Raw genomic sequence first — 15763 nt, 5'->3', positions numbered from 1 at the left:
TTTTTATAATTTTATATAATTACACCATAATCAATAGCATAGATAGTGAAAGATTAAAGGCAATAGCATTGTTGTGTTATTAAGCCATTGGTCTAGCATGTGCAACCAGGACACCGATTCCTCGATTCTACAAATCATTCTTCCATAATTCTTTTCGATGGTGCTGGTGGAAAGTGCCTTAAAACCTTTACAGATGTTAGACTGTCATTTTAAATCAGGTGACTTTGAAGATTATAATATATGTAAGAATTAAATAATTTTCATGCTAATCAAATTATTCAATGACATTCTGATGCTCTACAGCTGGCTGGTTGGTTGGATTGATTCGGCACAAGATGAATCAGACATTGCTAAAAAAAACATTAGAGCCCAACCTGATTCCCTCACTGTGAGCGTCACATCATCCTGTCAGTGTATGCGCTCCCTGATTAAGAATATGGAAAGGAACAACTTATCTGAACGCCGCCTTTTTCACATGTCTTTCACATGGACACTCAGGATTTTAAAGTTGCTTTTTTATACAATGCACCTGTGAAAACATGCATGTTTTCATGTACAGATGTTACTCAAGTTGGTCCTCTATCATATGATTTTTCATTTTCTTTCAGCATTTGGTTTCATTTGGAGTCATGAGGGACATGTCTCTCTTTCTATGTCCAGGACCAAAATATGTTGGTTGTAACATTATTTGAGTTACTGTTGCCTAATAAAATGGGTGGTAAGTGTATACAATTATCTAAAAAGATTGAATGTCAATGCTATTCAAGTTACAGGTGCCTGAACACTCTTGGGACAATGCATTACAAAAACATTCTTTAATAAAACATTGAAACCACAACAGCTTCTGCTCCACAGTGAATAACTTCTTACAAAAATTGTGAACATGCCTCACTTCATTTTTCTGTACAGTTCCATCTGATACACATGGTACAGTATCAAAAGGGTTTGGAAAGGTGAAACAAATTCTTCTATGTAGTTTATTTAAAAAATAACTTCTGCCGAGTAGATGTATCTAGTCTTGTTGTTCTAACAGCATAGAAATTATACATAAAGGTTGAGCAGGTGTGCTCTTTAGCTCTGCTCCTGATTCATAATTTTCTGAAAGCCTTTACATATCCTCCACGCTCCATTTATAGGCCGCTTCCTGCACAGCCTTTTTATCTGCCATCCTCTGGTAGCGTTTCTGTTCAAAACCATTTGACCTGCAAGACACACAAATAAGATAATCCTATTAATTATGCTACCACAACCTAAAAAGCCAAAGACAATCCATTCAATTAGGCGCAAATTTAATATAGAAGTGGAAAAATATGATCACAATTGCAAAATGACAAAGTGATGTGTGTATTAAAAACATTCAATATTAAACTACAAATCTGTCCTCAACAGTTTTCCTCTGTCACTGATGTACAAACTCTACCTGTCAACTCCGTCCCAGCGGTACCCCGGTGGAATATTGAACCGGTTTGGAGGTGGAGCAGGGCCTTTATATTGAGGTTTATCTACAAAAAATCAAAACAAAACATACAAATAAATAAAAATACAAACAGTAGCAAAAACAAGACTGCTGTTATTTAAAAACTTCTTACAAGGATTGACCTGGTGAAATAAAATAAAACATATGTAATGTTAAACACCTTGTGTTTTTGTGCCACGGTCCTTTTTACGCCTGAGCATTGCAGCCATAGGATCGCCTTCTCTTTCCTGTTCTCTCAACATGCGGTCAAGATCCTCATCGTCACGGTGACGTGCCAGTGGCTTCTGGGCTTCGTGCAGCGCGTCCTCAAGTTTCTGCTGATGCATCTGGCTCTGTGCCAACCTATACATACATTTTAACATAAACCATTGAACCACATGATGCTTTTATAATCTTTTATGTGGATACAATCTCATAAACTGTGATATTTGAAATGATCATGCACATTTACCCTTTTCCCCACTGAGCGTATTTCTCGTCTCTTGCCGCTTTTTCTCCAGCTTTCTTCTTCTGTTCATCTCTCTCTGAATCCAGATCCCTCCTTTTGCCACTTTTGTCTCTGAAAATCGTCTGAGCATTACGTGATTCATCTGGTCATAGGGGATGAATGGGTAAGTATGTAGAAACGACATTATTTAATTTTAGAACTAAATAAAATACGACAATATAAATGATAAGCTGAAATGAGACGCAAAGCTGTATGAAACTCTTCCATCAATGGGTGTAAAAAAATCTTAAGAGAGAAAAGTTGAGGAAACCTTCAAGTGGCTGATTGTGTTTCTCTCTACGTCTGTTCTCCTCTTGCTCTTTCCTTAAAATGTCCACAGAAACCAGGCCTGCCTTTCCACCAGATAGCATCCTTTGGCCCTGGTTATAAAATAAAAAGACAATGAAAAAAAAGAAAGAAATCTGAGCGAAATCAGATTTTACATTACTCTTTGTTCCAACACAGTCTGCTTACCTGTGACTGGCCTGGCCTACGAGGAGGTGACAAATCTCCATCCGAGTCCCTTCCACTCGGTGGCCGCACCCTGGGTGGAGACTGGTCAGAGTCTGAGCCCCGTTTAGTTTTTGAGGGCCTTCTTGGAGGAGATTGGTCGGAGTCAGAGGCATTTCCCTTTAGGGGCCTTTTCCTCGGGGGAGACGGATCCGAGTCTGAATCATGTCTATTCTGACCCTTCTTAGCCACCGCTGACCGATGAGGATCCGGTGAGCGTTTTTTACTTAACAAGGATGAGCTGAGCTTGCTTTTGCTGGAGGCTGAATCTGACAAAGACACAGTTAATTTGTTAATTTTCATTTTGTAATGACTTTTGAACAAAAATTAAAGATTTATTATTAGATCAAGGTATGCCTTAAAAAGAAATTTCCATACAAAACTCATGTTAAATGGGCCTTTGCTTTTTACTTTTATTCATATGCCACACCAGATTCCAATTTACAATTTAATTGGATCACTCACCTTTACTTTGCAATTTTTCTGACTTTTCTGAACATTGTCTCGGTGGTGACAAGTCTGGGGAGTCATGACGTCTTCTCCTGGGAGGAGAGACATCCGGAGAGTCGTGACGTCTTCTCCTGGGAGGAGAGACATCTGGAGAGTCATGACGTCTTCTCCTGGGAAGAGAGACATCCGGAGAGTCGTGACGTCTTCTCCTGGGAGGAGAGACATCCGGAGAGTCCTTCCGACTTTTCCTTGGAGGAGAGATGTCTGGAGAGTCATGCCGACGTCTCCTTGGAGGAGAGATGTCTGGAGAGTCATGCCGATGTCTCCTTGGAGGAGAGACATCCGGAGAGTCCTTCCGACTTTTCCTTGGAGGAGAGATGTCTGGAGAGTCATGCCGACGTCTCCTTGGAGGCGAGACATCTGGAGAGTCATGCCGGGTCTTTTTGACAGGAGAATCCCGTCCTCTTCTCTTTGAAGACAACTCTGGTGAGTCATGTCGACCTCTGCTTAATGACCCAGCCTCTGTATTTTGATGTTCTTTTCCATTTCCTTCCTCTGTGTCGTCATTTTGATCCACTTTTAGGAGAGGAAGTAAAAGTATAGTAAACAACATTCTTAACTTAATATTGCACAAATCCCCCCTACTTCTGTGACTTCTTATTTACCTCCAATTACTTTCCATCTGTTGCTGGTCCTAAAAACTTCCATCTGTTTCACTTCCTCGGGTCGATCATCAATCACCTCAGCAATCTGAACAGTTAACAAAAGATTAAGTTTTAAAACAGAACTTGGTGACATAACAAAAATGATCCAAACTACAAGCATACCCATTTAATACAATAGATTAAATTTCAGCATTAAGTAGTGTCCCAAATCATCAGGCGCATGTTTATTGTTTAAAAGAAACCCTCCTATACAGGAGCGCATATAGCATATGTTTAATCCGTAATCATTTCAACTGAATGAATGGACAGGTTAGCCAGGTAGCTAGCTAACGTCATCTTACCACTGGAGCTTCTTCTTCATCCTCTTCCTCAATCTCCGTCTGCTGTGTGACCATCTGTTTCCAATCTATGTCATCGTCCACTATTTTAAGTCTTGAATCAAAGAAGTAAACACGAGTAAGTTATTACATTAGGCAGTGAGGAAAACAGCGCTGCACAACACCAGAGTCGTTAACTAGCTTAACGGCTCCACAGCTAAATCTGCAGCAAAAATCGACTAAAACGTCGCCAGCGGCTCACCCCTTCTCGGGAACCTTGCGACGCTTCTTTTTTGCCTTTCCTTTAGATTTCAGGGAATCATCGTCGGCTGATAAATAACGTTTTAGGTACTCAGCCTTAGAGAGTTCCTGTCCGTTCTTACTGCCTGTGGAAGCAGCCATCATTATGTTGTCGGAAACTACGGGTGGCGCTGAGGTTCAAGAATGCCAGTTCGGATAGCGGATGCAAGGGGTAGGCTGAGATTGAGGCAGGCAGGCAAGCAAGCATGCCTAAATTGTAAAGTGTAAACTATAGTTAGCAAATAAAATAATACAAATAAATTAATACAAATAAATCATGAAAGGGTTTTGAGGAATTTACCATTGTTAACTCCAATTTCACTCCAGGTGCAGTGCTGTGAAAGTATTTATGTGAAGGGGGAAATAAACCTGTTCAAACTTACCTGTCCCTGTGTAAAACAGTAATTGCCCTGTTGTTAAATCATTAATTAATTTACTGAAATTGGGTTAACTGTGATAAACCACATTTTTTGCTGAGGTGCAAAAGTGAGAATGAAATAAGAGAACACCAATAGTTTTAATTGATATCAGTAAGAGGAAGTTAAACTATCACCAAAAAATTGTCAGTCATGTGTTGGCATTGTTTCTACGTCATCAAAATAATATTGGTCCAGGTTTACTGACACTTACTGACACCGTCACATTATCAATGCTGGTCATCATGCCCTTTTGCTGCTAAAGTATTTATACCTACTTTTCTATACCTTCTTCTATATTCTTCTATATCCTTCTTCTATATTCTGTTTTTTTTCTTGTTATTGTTATTGTTATTGTTATTGTTATTGTTACCAGCATTATTATACAGATGCAACACCAACACAAGGACATCAGATACACTGTCACTCATCATGAAAAACAACATGCCAGAGTCATGCCATGGCCTCAACATAAAAGACAATACCTCTTACAAATACCTCTGTCATGAGAGTGATAAACACACAGTGCAGCATTATAGATTATAGATTAAGTTACTAAGCTGCTGATCTTTTGTCTTGATGCATGCTCAGTCATCCAGGTAATGGAATCCCAAAAAGTGGATTCTCTTCATTTGGATGTAACGTTTTCAGTGTTAGAAACATTTCATCACTCATCCAAGTGACTTCTTCAGTCTCAACTGACTGCAGGTTTCCCCAATCTTAAAAACCGTACCTTTGCAGAATTACTAAAACTAGCATCACTGGCAAACAGTGGGCTGTGATGTAGTTTCTTGATCATTAACCATTTATGACTGTCACTGCTCAGTGACAGAAATACTTATGAGCCCCTGAAACAAGCCCAGGAAGTGGTAACAGGAAGAGGGTGATAGATTGTCTGAAGCAGTTAGAAAAAGCCAATGCTATTGACCGGACCTCATACCACAGGCTATACCCAGGGACAGTCTATATGGTGTACCTTTAGGACCAATTGTCTGTATAATCAACTCGGTCACCTATAACACCTTAAAGCTTCTGGCTTCGATCCTCAACCCGCTGGTAGGCAACTCTAAACACCACATCCAGAACAGTTAGTTTTGGTCATTGTGCAAGGGTACTGTTTATTCATGTTACAGCAACTCATGAGTGAATGAACACGGTGCAATAAAAGTACTTTTAGAAGTACATTTTTCCAAACACTGGTGGTGTCAAATTTGTAAGGAAAATGTGGGTTGAGCACGAGAGTTGAGTATGTGGGTTGTGGCCAATGTTCCCTCTAATTTTTCATGTGTCTGAGCGAACACACAAACTCCCTGAGCGATCCCTTGGATCACTGTGAGCGACATTAGATGTGTGCACTGTGGTCACGCCAGCATTGAATCCATCCAAGTTACATGGTTTATTAAAATTAAAATAAAAAAAATAAAAATAAAATTACAGCATTTACATTTCTGTTAGACTACTTTTAATTAACTGCTTTAGACCAGTTACAATGAAAGTTTAAAAAAAAAAAATCTTGTTCATGACCTGTGTAGTATATTAACACTATTGGAAGTAAAAATAACTTGAACTCCAATTTTGAAAACACAACTTTCTTTCTTTCTTTCTTTTTAAAAAAAAAAAAAAAAAACTCTGACTTGTATTATGAGTCTGTGGTCCGTGAGAGAGTCCTGTCTGCAAAATACAGTATATAATGACCAATGTTGGGCAAATAATTATATAGTTACTTCTTCAAAAAAGCAACTGAGTTTTGCAAACAAGTTTTTTTGCAGCTGTTTACCTAAAAATGCTGCCAAGGCGGTTTTTAAAACAAACATTTCAAAATACTTATAGAACAATCAGGTGTTCTGTATCAAATCTGATGCCACACAAATTATTTGTGCCACTCCAAAAATTAATTTCTGTCCACTATCAGATAAAGGAGAAAAACAGCCTGATACCTGCAGGCCTGACAACAGGAGATGTATCACTCCTGTAACACCTGTAACATTCAGCAGTCGCCTCATTGTTCTGACACACACAACAAAACTATTGACTACACTACACACTAACTACACACTAACTACACAAGATTTGCGCTAAACGTCTCAAATCTCTCACATCTCAAAACACCGCCGTCACTCCTAAAACTTCCCCCCGTTTCTTAACAACTAAATGCCATGTTTTGATTGGTCGACATGGTACATTTTGCGACCAATGGGAAAGGGTGTGGGGTGTTTTGGTTTCGTCTTTGCTCACAGGCGGAGAGTGCTTTCGAGCGTTTTCCTTAGAAAACGCCGTTTTTACCGTTTCTTCCCGCAGTAAATATAAACAACGATAGTATTCAGGAAGAAAACCAAACATTGCATTTTTTTTTTTTTTTATCATAACTCTGGTTTTACGTGGCCTATCAACACAATTTAAAAACTGGTATAAAGTCCACACTTTTTCCGTCAATTGTTCCGTCTGTCCTGCTCACATCTCCAATGGTTGTACACGTTGTCATTAACGTGGCTTAACTCCACATCAGCCACGCTTTGCTAGCTAAAACACCGGTGTCGGCACATATTTACTTTAATTTCAATTCAGGTTAGAATTTTTTTTGTGTGCGCAACGCAGATTTTCTCTGCGCAGAGACCGTGCCAACAGTGCGCAATTGCGCACGTGCGCAGCTTAGAGGGAACATTGGTTGCGGCCATGAAAAATTTGCCAATAGCAAACAGTTTATTTTGCTATTGACACTTGTTGGGTGTCATTTATTGAATTCTGAAAAAACAAGCCACATCCACAATTTAATATTTTATTCTTTTAACAAATAGGGGCGTCACTAACATGTGGAAGAACAATACGCAGCCACAACAGCCTGGCATTTCAACCTCATGCTGGTCACCAGGTTGGCCACACACTGCAACTCAGCCAGTGTGTGACCAAGTGCTGTGTTGGTCACTGTGTTAAATAGGGTTGTGTCCTTGTTTTATTTTGTTACATTTTTGGAAGAACCAAACTGCAGGTTCAGAGAGTGTTTCATTTTGCAACAACTGTATGTCATTGATATCTATGATCAACTACTTATTCCAAGACAAAACCAAGTTCCCAAAAGATATACTAAAATATATTCTGTAGATACCATCCAAGATGTTGGGTGTAAATACCCCCTTTACGAAGCTCTACCAGAGTATTGCACTCAAGCTTGTATCTTTTTCCGACTTCTACAAGTTCATTTTTAGATTAAATTTAACCTCAAGGCCCAAACACAGTCATTTTATCCTGTTTTCCTACCATCAAAATATGTATAAATACATTACACAGCACATTTTGACACTCAGACTGTTGAATGCTTTTATTTTCAAACTTTTCAATCCAGGAAAGCCAAATGGAAAATATAAAGTATAGATTTTATATGAACAACAGAGTCTGCGTCTAACTAATCAAAAGGTTTTTAAGCCATGGAGCAGTTCAGCAAACATGTAAAGCAGCAAAAATACACTTCAGGTAGAAAAGTGTTTTCAATAATTAATTACTGATGGAAGACTCACTCTAGTTTACTTGAATTAATTTATTTTAATACAGCAAGAAAGGGGAAAAAATCACGAACCCGAGGAATACTTTAAACTTTATGCAAAACACTCATGGGGTGGTGTGAACATAAACCAAAAAGCCAACAAATGGTATCCACTACCTGAAAAATGGCGCCATCTTGTGGCCTCTATCTGTCACTGTAATTCCTTCAAAGCTTTGTGGAAAATGCTTCACCTGTAAAAGTTCCGTAGTCACCACTGACAGTTTTGTTTACCTGCAGGACGTTCAGCGGCGTCATTCGATGACGTCACAGGAGAGTCAGAACGCAAAAGTAGCAAGTAAACCTATGACGTTCATCTCTGCATCATTATATTTGGATGTAATTGGTGGAGAAATATCAGTTAACACTTCGCAGCGTTCCTCGCAGCATTCACTTGGCTTACTCTACATTTACATCGTGTTTTTAAAAAGCTTGTTAAAAAGTTTTCAAACAATTTTAAAGGACTTTGGACAGTCTGAAAGTTTTAAACCAGTCAGCTTAAAAGTTTGACAACTGTAGTTTCCTCCAGACTGTTTTCATGGATCAAATGGAGAGTGGAGACGGACAGCATAACGACCCCATTCGAAGTAAGAGCGTGATTTCTCTTTTCAGTTTTCAGATGGATTATCTGACAGTTTGTTATTACACATAACAATTTCCAAAGTTTTAAGGCCTCAGTCACACAAGCCCAGAGTCTGGTCTGTGACCCCTGAAAACCTCCGTGTGGTACAGTGTATTTCCTGGTTCACTGGGAATACACATATTTCTCTTTTAATCCACTTTGCAAAGAGTTGCTTTGCAAAGTGGATTATTTAGACTTTGCATTACATATTATATATAATTATAACAATCCTAATTAATTAGTTTAATAGTGCATTACTACAGTGAGGGCTGAGGAAAACATTGAAATAGTGACATTTATTAGCTGCTGCTCATCGACTAAAGCCTTTTTTTAAATTGAAGGAGCAATTACACTATAATAATTTTAATATATGTCTGTTTGTATGTTCCCTGTGTAGTTGCACAAATTGGAATTTGTGGACAGTTTTGGCATCATATGAATGATAACAATAAATTATTTCTTTATTTATTGTTGTAGGGGTACCAATCCCTCAGCTGCTTCTTTTACTGGAGCAACATGAAGAAATCGATGCAATTCGCCCGATGATCCGCTGGCTGCAGGTTGGTCTTTCACGTGGGGTCTTGACTGAAGAAAGCCTCCTTGTTTTGAATCAAGTGATTCTTCAACTGCCGCAAGATGAAATTGACGACGATCTTCCTAACAATGAAGAAGAGGCTGATGTTCTTGCAGGAGGAATTGAAATTAATCCACCTCAGGAAGAAGAAGGACCCCGGGAAAATATTATAGCAGGGCTCCCAGCAAGAGAAATTGAATTAAACCCGGCCCAGCAAGCAGTAGATCCGATAGTGGAAGAAATTAGATGGTTCTGGGAAGACGAGGGGTCTGACAGTGACAACGAAAGTGTCCCTGAAAATGACAATGATGACAGTGATGCTGATAACAGTGACAATGAAGACAGTGACCCTGATGAAAGTGACCCTGATGAAAGTGACCCTGATAACAGTGACAATGAAGATTCAGACAGTGGACAGGCTGCCCCTGTGTTATTGCCCCCCAGCCCAGTACCGGGGGGTTCCAGGAGGAGACCAAGGGAAGAGGAGGACGATGAAGAGGAAGATGGGAGAGACAGAAAACATTTTAAACGCTGAATTTTGCTGCTGGACACTCAGCATTGCAGCCCATCTTCCAAACCCAGTGTCCGACATGTAACATCCTAAGCGACTGAATCTTGGCTGGCCTCCTCTGACCCACTGATTCAATTTCCTGCAACCAGGGACCTTTTTACCTGTGGCACAATGTGATTGTGCAAACAAATGGATGAGCTTCTCAATGCTACCCAAGAACGAGGACGGCTCACACTGGAGCCGACACTGACCTCATCAGTGTCAATCAAACTCATCAGCAACCAGCTTCAGGTATGTTGCTTTGACTGATCATTATAACTTACAGTGATATCACTTATGATTGTAATAACTTGTTTCAGACTGATTCACTGTTTATTAGAATATAATATACATTCTGTTTCTTTCTCCAGAGGAGCTTGCATCCGATAAAAGCAGCAGGGACAAATCCAGGAAACAAATGGTTAGAAGGAAAGAGTGAAAGGGTACACCATGCACAAAGTTTTGGACCTATTACAGCCCAGGTTGAAGATGGAGTTTTGGTCCACTCATCTAGTCTGGATTCTGCTGACTTCACTGAAGGGATAGATCCTTGCCATGAAATGCAGGGATGTATTCATAAAAAATTGTTTGTTTTTTAGTTAAAGAGTTAATGGCACCAAATGTGATTTAATAGAATGAATGACAAACTGATTTGTGTATTAAAAACATTCAATATTAAACTGCAAATCTGTCCTCAGTAGTTTTCCTCTGACACCGATGCATAAACTCTACCTGTCAACTCCGTCCCAGCGGTACCTCAGCGGTACCCCAGTGGAATATTGAACTGTTTTGGAGCTGGAGCAGGGCCTTTATATGGAGGTATATTGTGGGAGTAGAAGTGTGTTTCCCTAGATCAGGGGTGTCTAACTCCAGGCCTCAAGGACCGGCACTTGAGGCCTGGAGCAGGGGTGTCAACACGCTTGAGTCAGATGATTAGTTCATTCCCAGGCCTCTGGAGAACTTCAAGACATGTTGGAGAGGTAATTTAGCCATTTGAATCAGCTGTGTTGGATCAAGGACACATCTAAAACCTGCAGGACACCAGCACTCGAGGCCTGGAGCTGCCTATCCTGATGTAAACCAAACAGCCAACAAATGGTATCCACTACCTGAACAATCTCGCCATCTTGTGGCCTCTTTCTGTCACTATATCTCCTTCAAAGCTTTGAAGTCTGAAGTCGAAAAAAGCCCAATTTTATCTGCTTTGTTTTGGTGTAGAAAGCAATGAAACGTTTTCCAATACTCTAAAACATTAAATGCATGTTTTTAAGATAATGATTTTACACATTTCTCCATGGATTTATATAGCTTTGTCAGACAAAGTTAATCCGAAGTCATGGCCTTTAATTCATAAAAGCGCATTACAAACATAAAGTTACATAAAATGTGACTCAGAGAATTCACAAAAAATAGAAACAAACAAACAAACAAACAAACAAACAAAACCCCAACATAACATTAACAGGATCGCCAAATGTATACTGCAGTTGAAGCACAGTACTGAACACCAATAAATAGTATCAGTTAATAAATAGTAACAGCTTACAATAACAGTGGCAAAACAGATCAAACGGAAAGGTTCTGTTCTGTTGATTTTAAATCACTACAGTATGAAGCAGAGCTCACATTACCTGGAAGGGCGTTCCAGAAAAGTAGAGCATAAAATTCAAATTGGTAAAAAGACAAGCTTCTCATGAATCCTTAGCTTTTTCTTTGAGGAGCCTTTAAAGACACCACTGGAGTTTTTTTTTCTTTTTAAATCATGCCAAGACATGACTCCTTTAAATCATTATTTAGTGTCAAGATGAAGATAAGACTGATTTTGTAATTATAAACAACAGCCCCCTCAAATGTTCCAATTTTTTTCAACTCAAACTTTCCATCTCAGTCCAGTGAGCTCTGAATTCACAGCAAATTAGAATCAGGTTTTCAGTTGTATCTTTATTGAAAACACAGGAAACAAATGCAGCATCTTCCAAAGTAATATTTACCCACATACCCAGAGTACAGCTGTGTTTATGCATACAAATAGCAAATCACTAAATATTTCTGTTGAACCATATCTAAGTCATCATTATTGCTGGAAACATTCCAATATTGTTTCAGTGCTTCTTGGAAGAAAAGATAAGACAGAGAGACAGCGTTTTTTATGCAAGGGATGTTTGTGGATGTAGACAAAAAGCAGAGGCGTGGTTAGATGTGTGTGCTCGTGCAGTAGCCTGTATGTTTTCGGTAAGATAGCTTTCTTAGCTGTGTGTATGATAGAAGAAAAGCAGCAGGCAGACCATCCAGGACCAGGAGTTCTTCAGAAGCAGGCTTACAGCTGAGCAGCTGAGAATATTATCTGCCAAAGAAGAAAAGTGGGTTCACACAGACCTCTTAATATTTGTCTTCCCCTCATACCCACTGCTTCAGATCCACCCATACATGCGCACTTGCCAGTACACTTACCCTTCTGAACACTGATGTTTGCATCCTGCCCGGATATGTTGCACAGGAAGGTGGTGTTGTCTGAGAGTTTATCTCTGAAGTCTGACAGCGTCATTCTATAGCCGACGGGCTCCAGCTCCTCCACTCTGCTTTTGTTTCTGAGTGGTGAGCGCTGAGTTGCTGGCCCACTGGACACATTAGTGTTAATGATCTCCTGCCTGGCTCCGATAGACCACGAGAACTGATAGGTGTTGATTATATTAGGCTTGTTCTCGATCAGACAGTCTACTCTCAGTTCCTCATCCTCTTCCATGCACACGGTCATACGCTGAGATTTTACTGGAATGAGCATCACTGGGGCAAAAAACACAAAATTACATACTTTGTGAAGCTGTTTCAAACCTAATCATTCAAGTGCTTTTTTTTCTCCTCGACAGTAATAATTCCTAAAAATGTTTCTCACCTCCCAACACTCCATATACAAATAGAGACTTAAGCATGTTGAAAAAGTCCCATCCAACTTTAAACAAAAAAAAGAGGAAACCTGAGGACAAAGAAAGAAAGAAAGAGCAACACATAAATTGTAAACAAGCTTGCAGTGACGCATCAAATTGTATTATGAGCTCTGTGGGTTGGGCTCTCTGGGTACATATGAGGTCAGATTGGGTGAGGTCATGACAGTATTTCTAGTATGGATTTTGATTCAAAGAACAAAAACAAAACAAGGTTAAAATGCTCTGTCCTCTGCCTACATCCACAACTTCATCCACTTGTGGCAAAATCTAATGATGATGCAGAATAAAAAGAGGATGACACCGTTCCGGTTTTCCCTTGTTTGTTTAGCTAAACTGTTTCTCACTCCTTTCCAATTACATTGAAACACTTCATATTTATCATTATCACAAGCATTATCATTTTAATCTTAAAGGTTAAACCCTGTTTATCTCTGCTCGCAGCTTTTGCCTGCTATCATCATCTGGGTATTTCCACAGTCTTGCTCATCTAGTGCCATCCAGTGACCCAGTCCTCACATATAGTCCCTGAAGGTGCAGATGAACATCTTCTTGGGGTCTTACCTCTTGCCAAGGCTGAATGATGCAGCAGCGTCTTCCTGCGTGGTCTCGTCTGGCTGTGGAGCTGCAGGAAGTCACCTCAATGTGCTGCACCGCAGAGCCCCACAAGTCTGAGAAGAGATGGAGCAGCACAGAAATGTGGAGGGAGAGTGGGAGGGATGATGGTTGAAGAGAGAGTGCTGATTCGTCTTTCTCCTCTGCAGTGCCTGACGAAGGACATCGCTGGGCAGGCTGTCTGTGCATGGAAAGGAAAAACTCAGTCATCGGTTTTACCAGCACAGTGTGAGGACAGTGTGTCTCCTCTCCTCATCCGGTCATCTCACTTTTCTCGTGCATTCTGAGTCCTCGCCTCCTAATTTGTCCTTCATTTTGTTATCTTGCACTCTGTGTCTGATTTACTCTTCTGCAATATTAATGACTTCCAACATGATGAAGTAATTCTTTTTATGTGTTTTATGTAACAAGAATATGACTATAAACTTACTGTACTGAACAGAGGTACTACACAAATTATTTTGCAGTATAGACAACACACACACACACACACACACACACACACACAGAGGCTAGAAATTTCTAGCACCAGTTACAGTGACTCAGGGTCTCCATCCAGAGGCCAATTCAAGGAATTACACAGACTGATGCAGATTTTATATGGAGCGCGTCTAAAGTGACTGTGCTGGATTTCCTGTATATGGACTGATATAGAGACTGATTAGTGAAGGGCCCTGCTAGGCACACGATATGAAATCACCACAAAGTGGCTACAATAAACTGGACTGGGCTAAAAACACCACAGCACTTTACAGAAAGGGCCAGAGTCGTCTCTATGTTTTGAGGCGACTGAGGTCCTTCAACATCTGCCAGAAAATGCTCAGGATTTTCTATGAGTCTGTTGTGGCCAGTGCGATCCTCTATGCTGTTGCATGCTGGGGGAGCAGGCTGAGGGTCGCAGATGCTAACAGACTTAATAAACTGATCCGTAAGGCCAGTAATGTTGTGAGGGTGGAGCTGGACTCCCTTAAGGTGGTTTGGGAGAGGCGGATGTTGTCCAAGATAAAGACAATGTTGGATAACAACTCCCACCCACTCCATGACATGCTGTTCAGTCACAGGAGCACGTTCAGTGAGAGACTGAGATTACCAAAGGCACCACTGAACGACACAGGAAATCATTCCTGCCTGTGGCCATCTCCCTGTACAACTCATCCACTTAACACACTGTTTACTGCAACAGCTACACCCTTTTTGCACATGTTCTTCCTTTTTCAGCTATTTATTAATAAGTGACTTTTATGTATATATATGCATGTATATTTTGTGCTATTCTTACTTAGTGTATTGTCTGTCTTTGTTACTGTTTGTTTATACTGGAGCACTGTAACCAAAAATAATTTCCCCTTGGGATCAATAAAGTGTTCTGATTCTGATTCAAAGAAATGTAAAACAACCGATATTATACATACATATATACATATACATAATATCATATAAAACACTGACAAAACACACAAAACAACAAAGACAAGAGTAAAAATGATCCAAATGAAACAAAAAGTGATAAAAGTGGGACAAAAAAATAGGTGCAAATGACCACAAAGCTACAAAGATTTGTTACAGATACAGAATAACTGAAGTGAGACAAAAACTGTGATGCAAAATGAGCAGAGATGGAAAGCAATCAAAAGCAAGTGAAAAAGTAACTACAAAGATGTCAAACTAATATTAGAGTACAAAAATAAGATTAAAGAGATGTAAAATGATCCCAAGGTTGCAAAAAACGTGAACAAATACACAATGTGAAACATAACACAAGTCTCTTTAAGTGTGGGTGTCCTCAGTCGTTTACATGTTGGTTCCCATGTTCATTTAATCATCTGTGTACATTAATATAAAAAACAATATTAAAAGTACTGTGTAAAAATGACAATGGAATGGATGGAAGCCATCTGCATCATCCAAAGTCTGATATTTAGAGAGTAAAAACATAAGAAAGTATGCAAACTTCTAATATGAACATTTTGCAGATAAAAAAAAGAAAATACTTTTTTATTCTCTTCACCCGTTTTCATGACCACATGGGATTGTGCAGTTCCCAGGATGTTAAGAACACATCTGGACAGGTTGCTTGTTGCTCAGATGATAACACTGGCAGATTATCAGTATAGCTATAGTCCACTTACATGAGCTGAGCTAAAAGCATTGACCTCACAGAACAGTGCTGCCTCTTTCCCTTAAATTTTCAATTGCATTCTCAGTCTTGCTTCCTTATATGCTGTAATGTTGTAGATTCAATTTTGGGTGCCTTCCTGGAACTATCCTCTGCAGCAGTCATCCTGGACATTGTAATCATTTCA

The 15763-nt window shown here is 39.7% G+C and overlaps 3 protein-coding genes across 3 annotated transcripts; 1 reads left to right on the top strand and 2 right to left on the bottom strand.

The window, feature by feature from the left end:
- Window positions 1-800: 800 nt before the first annotated feature.
- bud13 (BUD13 homolog) lies at window positions 801-4351 on the bottom strand. The gene is made up of 10 exons (XM_005472189.4): window positions 4169-4351; window positions 3931-4021; window positions 3590-3674; window positions 2940-3500; window positions 2439-2743; window positions 2236-2344; window positions 1929-2067; window positions 1638-1819; window positions 1421-1502; window positions 801-1202 (listed from the first exon to the last, which is right to left on the bottom strand). The coding sequence occupies exons 1-10, from the start codon at window positions 4309-4311 to the stop codon at window positions 1109-1111; spliced, it is 1791 nt and encodes a 596-aa protein (XP_005472246.1). The 5' UTR covers window positions 4312-4351; the 3' UTR covers window positions 801-1108.
- A 4111-nt stretch (window positions 4352-8462) lies between these two features.
- On the top strand, window positions 8463-10650 carry LOC102076146 (ribosomal L1 domain-containing protein CG13096). Its single transcript, XM_019363656.2, has 3 exons — window positions 8463-8744; window positions 9257-10155; window positions 10275-10650. The coding sequence occupies exons 1-2, from the start codon at window positions 8696-8698 to the stop codon at window positions 9886-9888; spliced, it is 681 nt and encodes a 226-aa protein (XP_019219201.1). The 5' UTR covers window positions 8463-8695; the 3' UTR covers window positions 9889-10155; window positions 10275-10650.
- A 576-nt stretch (window positions 10651-11226) lies between these two features.
- Window positions 11227-13563, bottom strand: LOC100705856 (thy-1 membrane glycoprotein). The gene is made up of 4 exons (XM_025910976.1): window positions 13410-13563; window positions 12797-12877; window positions 12355-12687; window positions 11227-12247 (listed from the first exon to the last, which is right to left on the bottom strand). The coding sequence occupies exons 2-4, from the start codon at window positions 12831-12833 to the stop codon at window positions 12150-12152; spliced, it is 468 nt and encodes a 155-aa protein (XP_025766761.1). The 5' UTR covers window positions 12834-12877; window positions 13410-13563; the 3' UTR covers window positions 11227-12149.
- Between the last annotated feature and the right edge of the window lie 2200 nt (window positions 13564-15763).

The sequence above is a fragment of the Oreochromis niloticus genome, linkage group LG10 (assembly GCF_001858045.2).
Source record: "Oreochromis niloticus isolate F11D_XX linkage group LG10, O_niloticus_UMD_NMBU, whole genome shotgun sequence".
Classification (NCBI taxonomy): domain Eukaryota; kingdom Metazoa; phylum Chordata; class Actinopteri; order Cichliformes; family Cichlidae; genus Oreochromis; species Oreochromis niloticus.
This window is presented reverse-complemented; position numbering and strand designations above follow the sequence as displayed.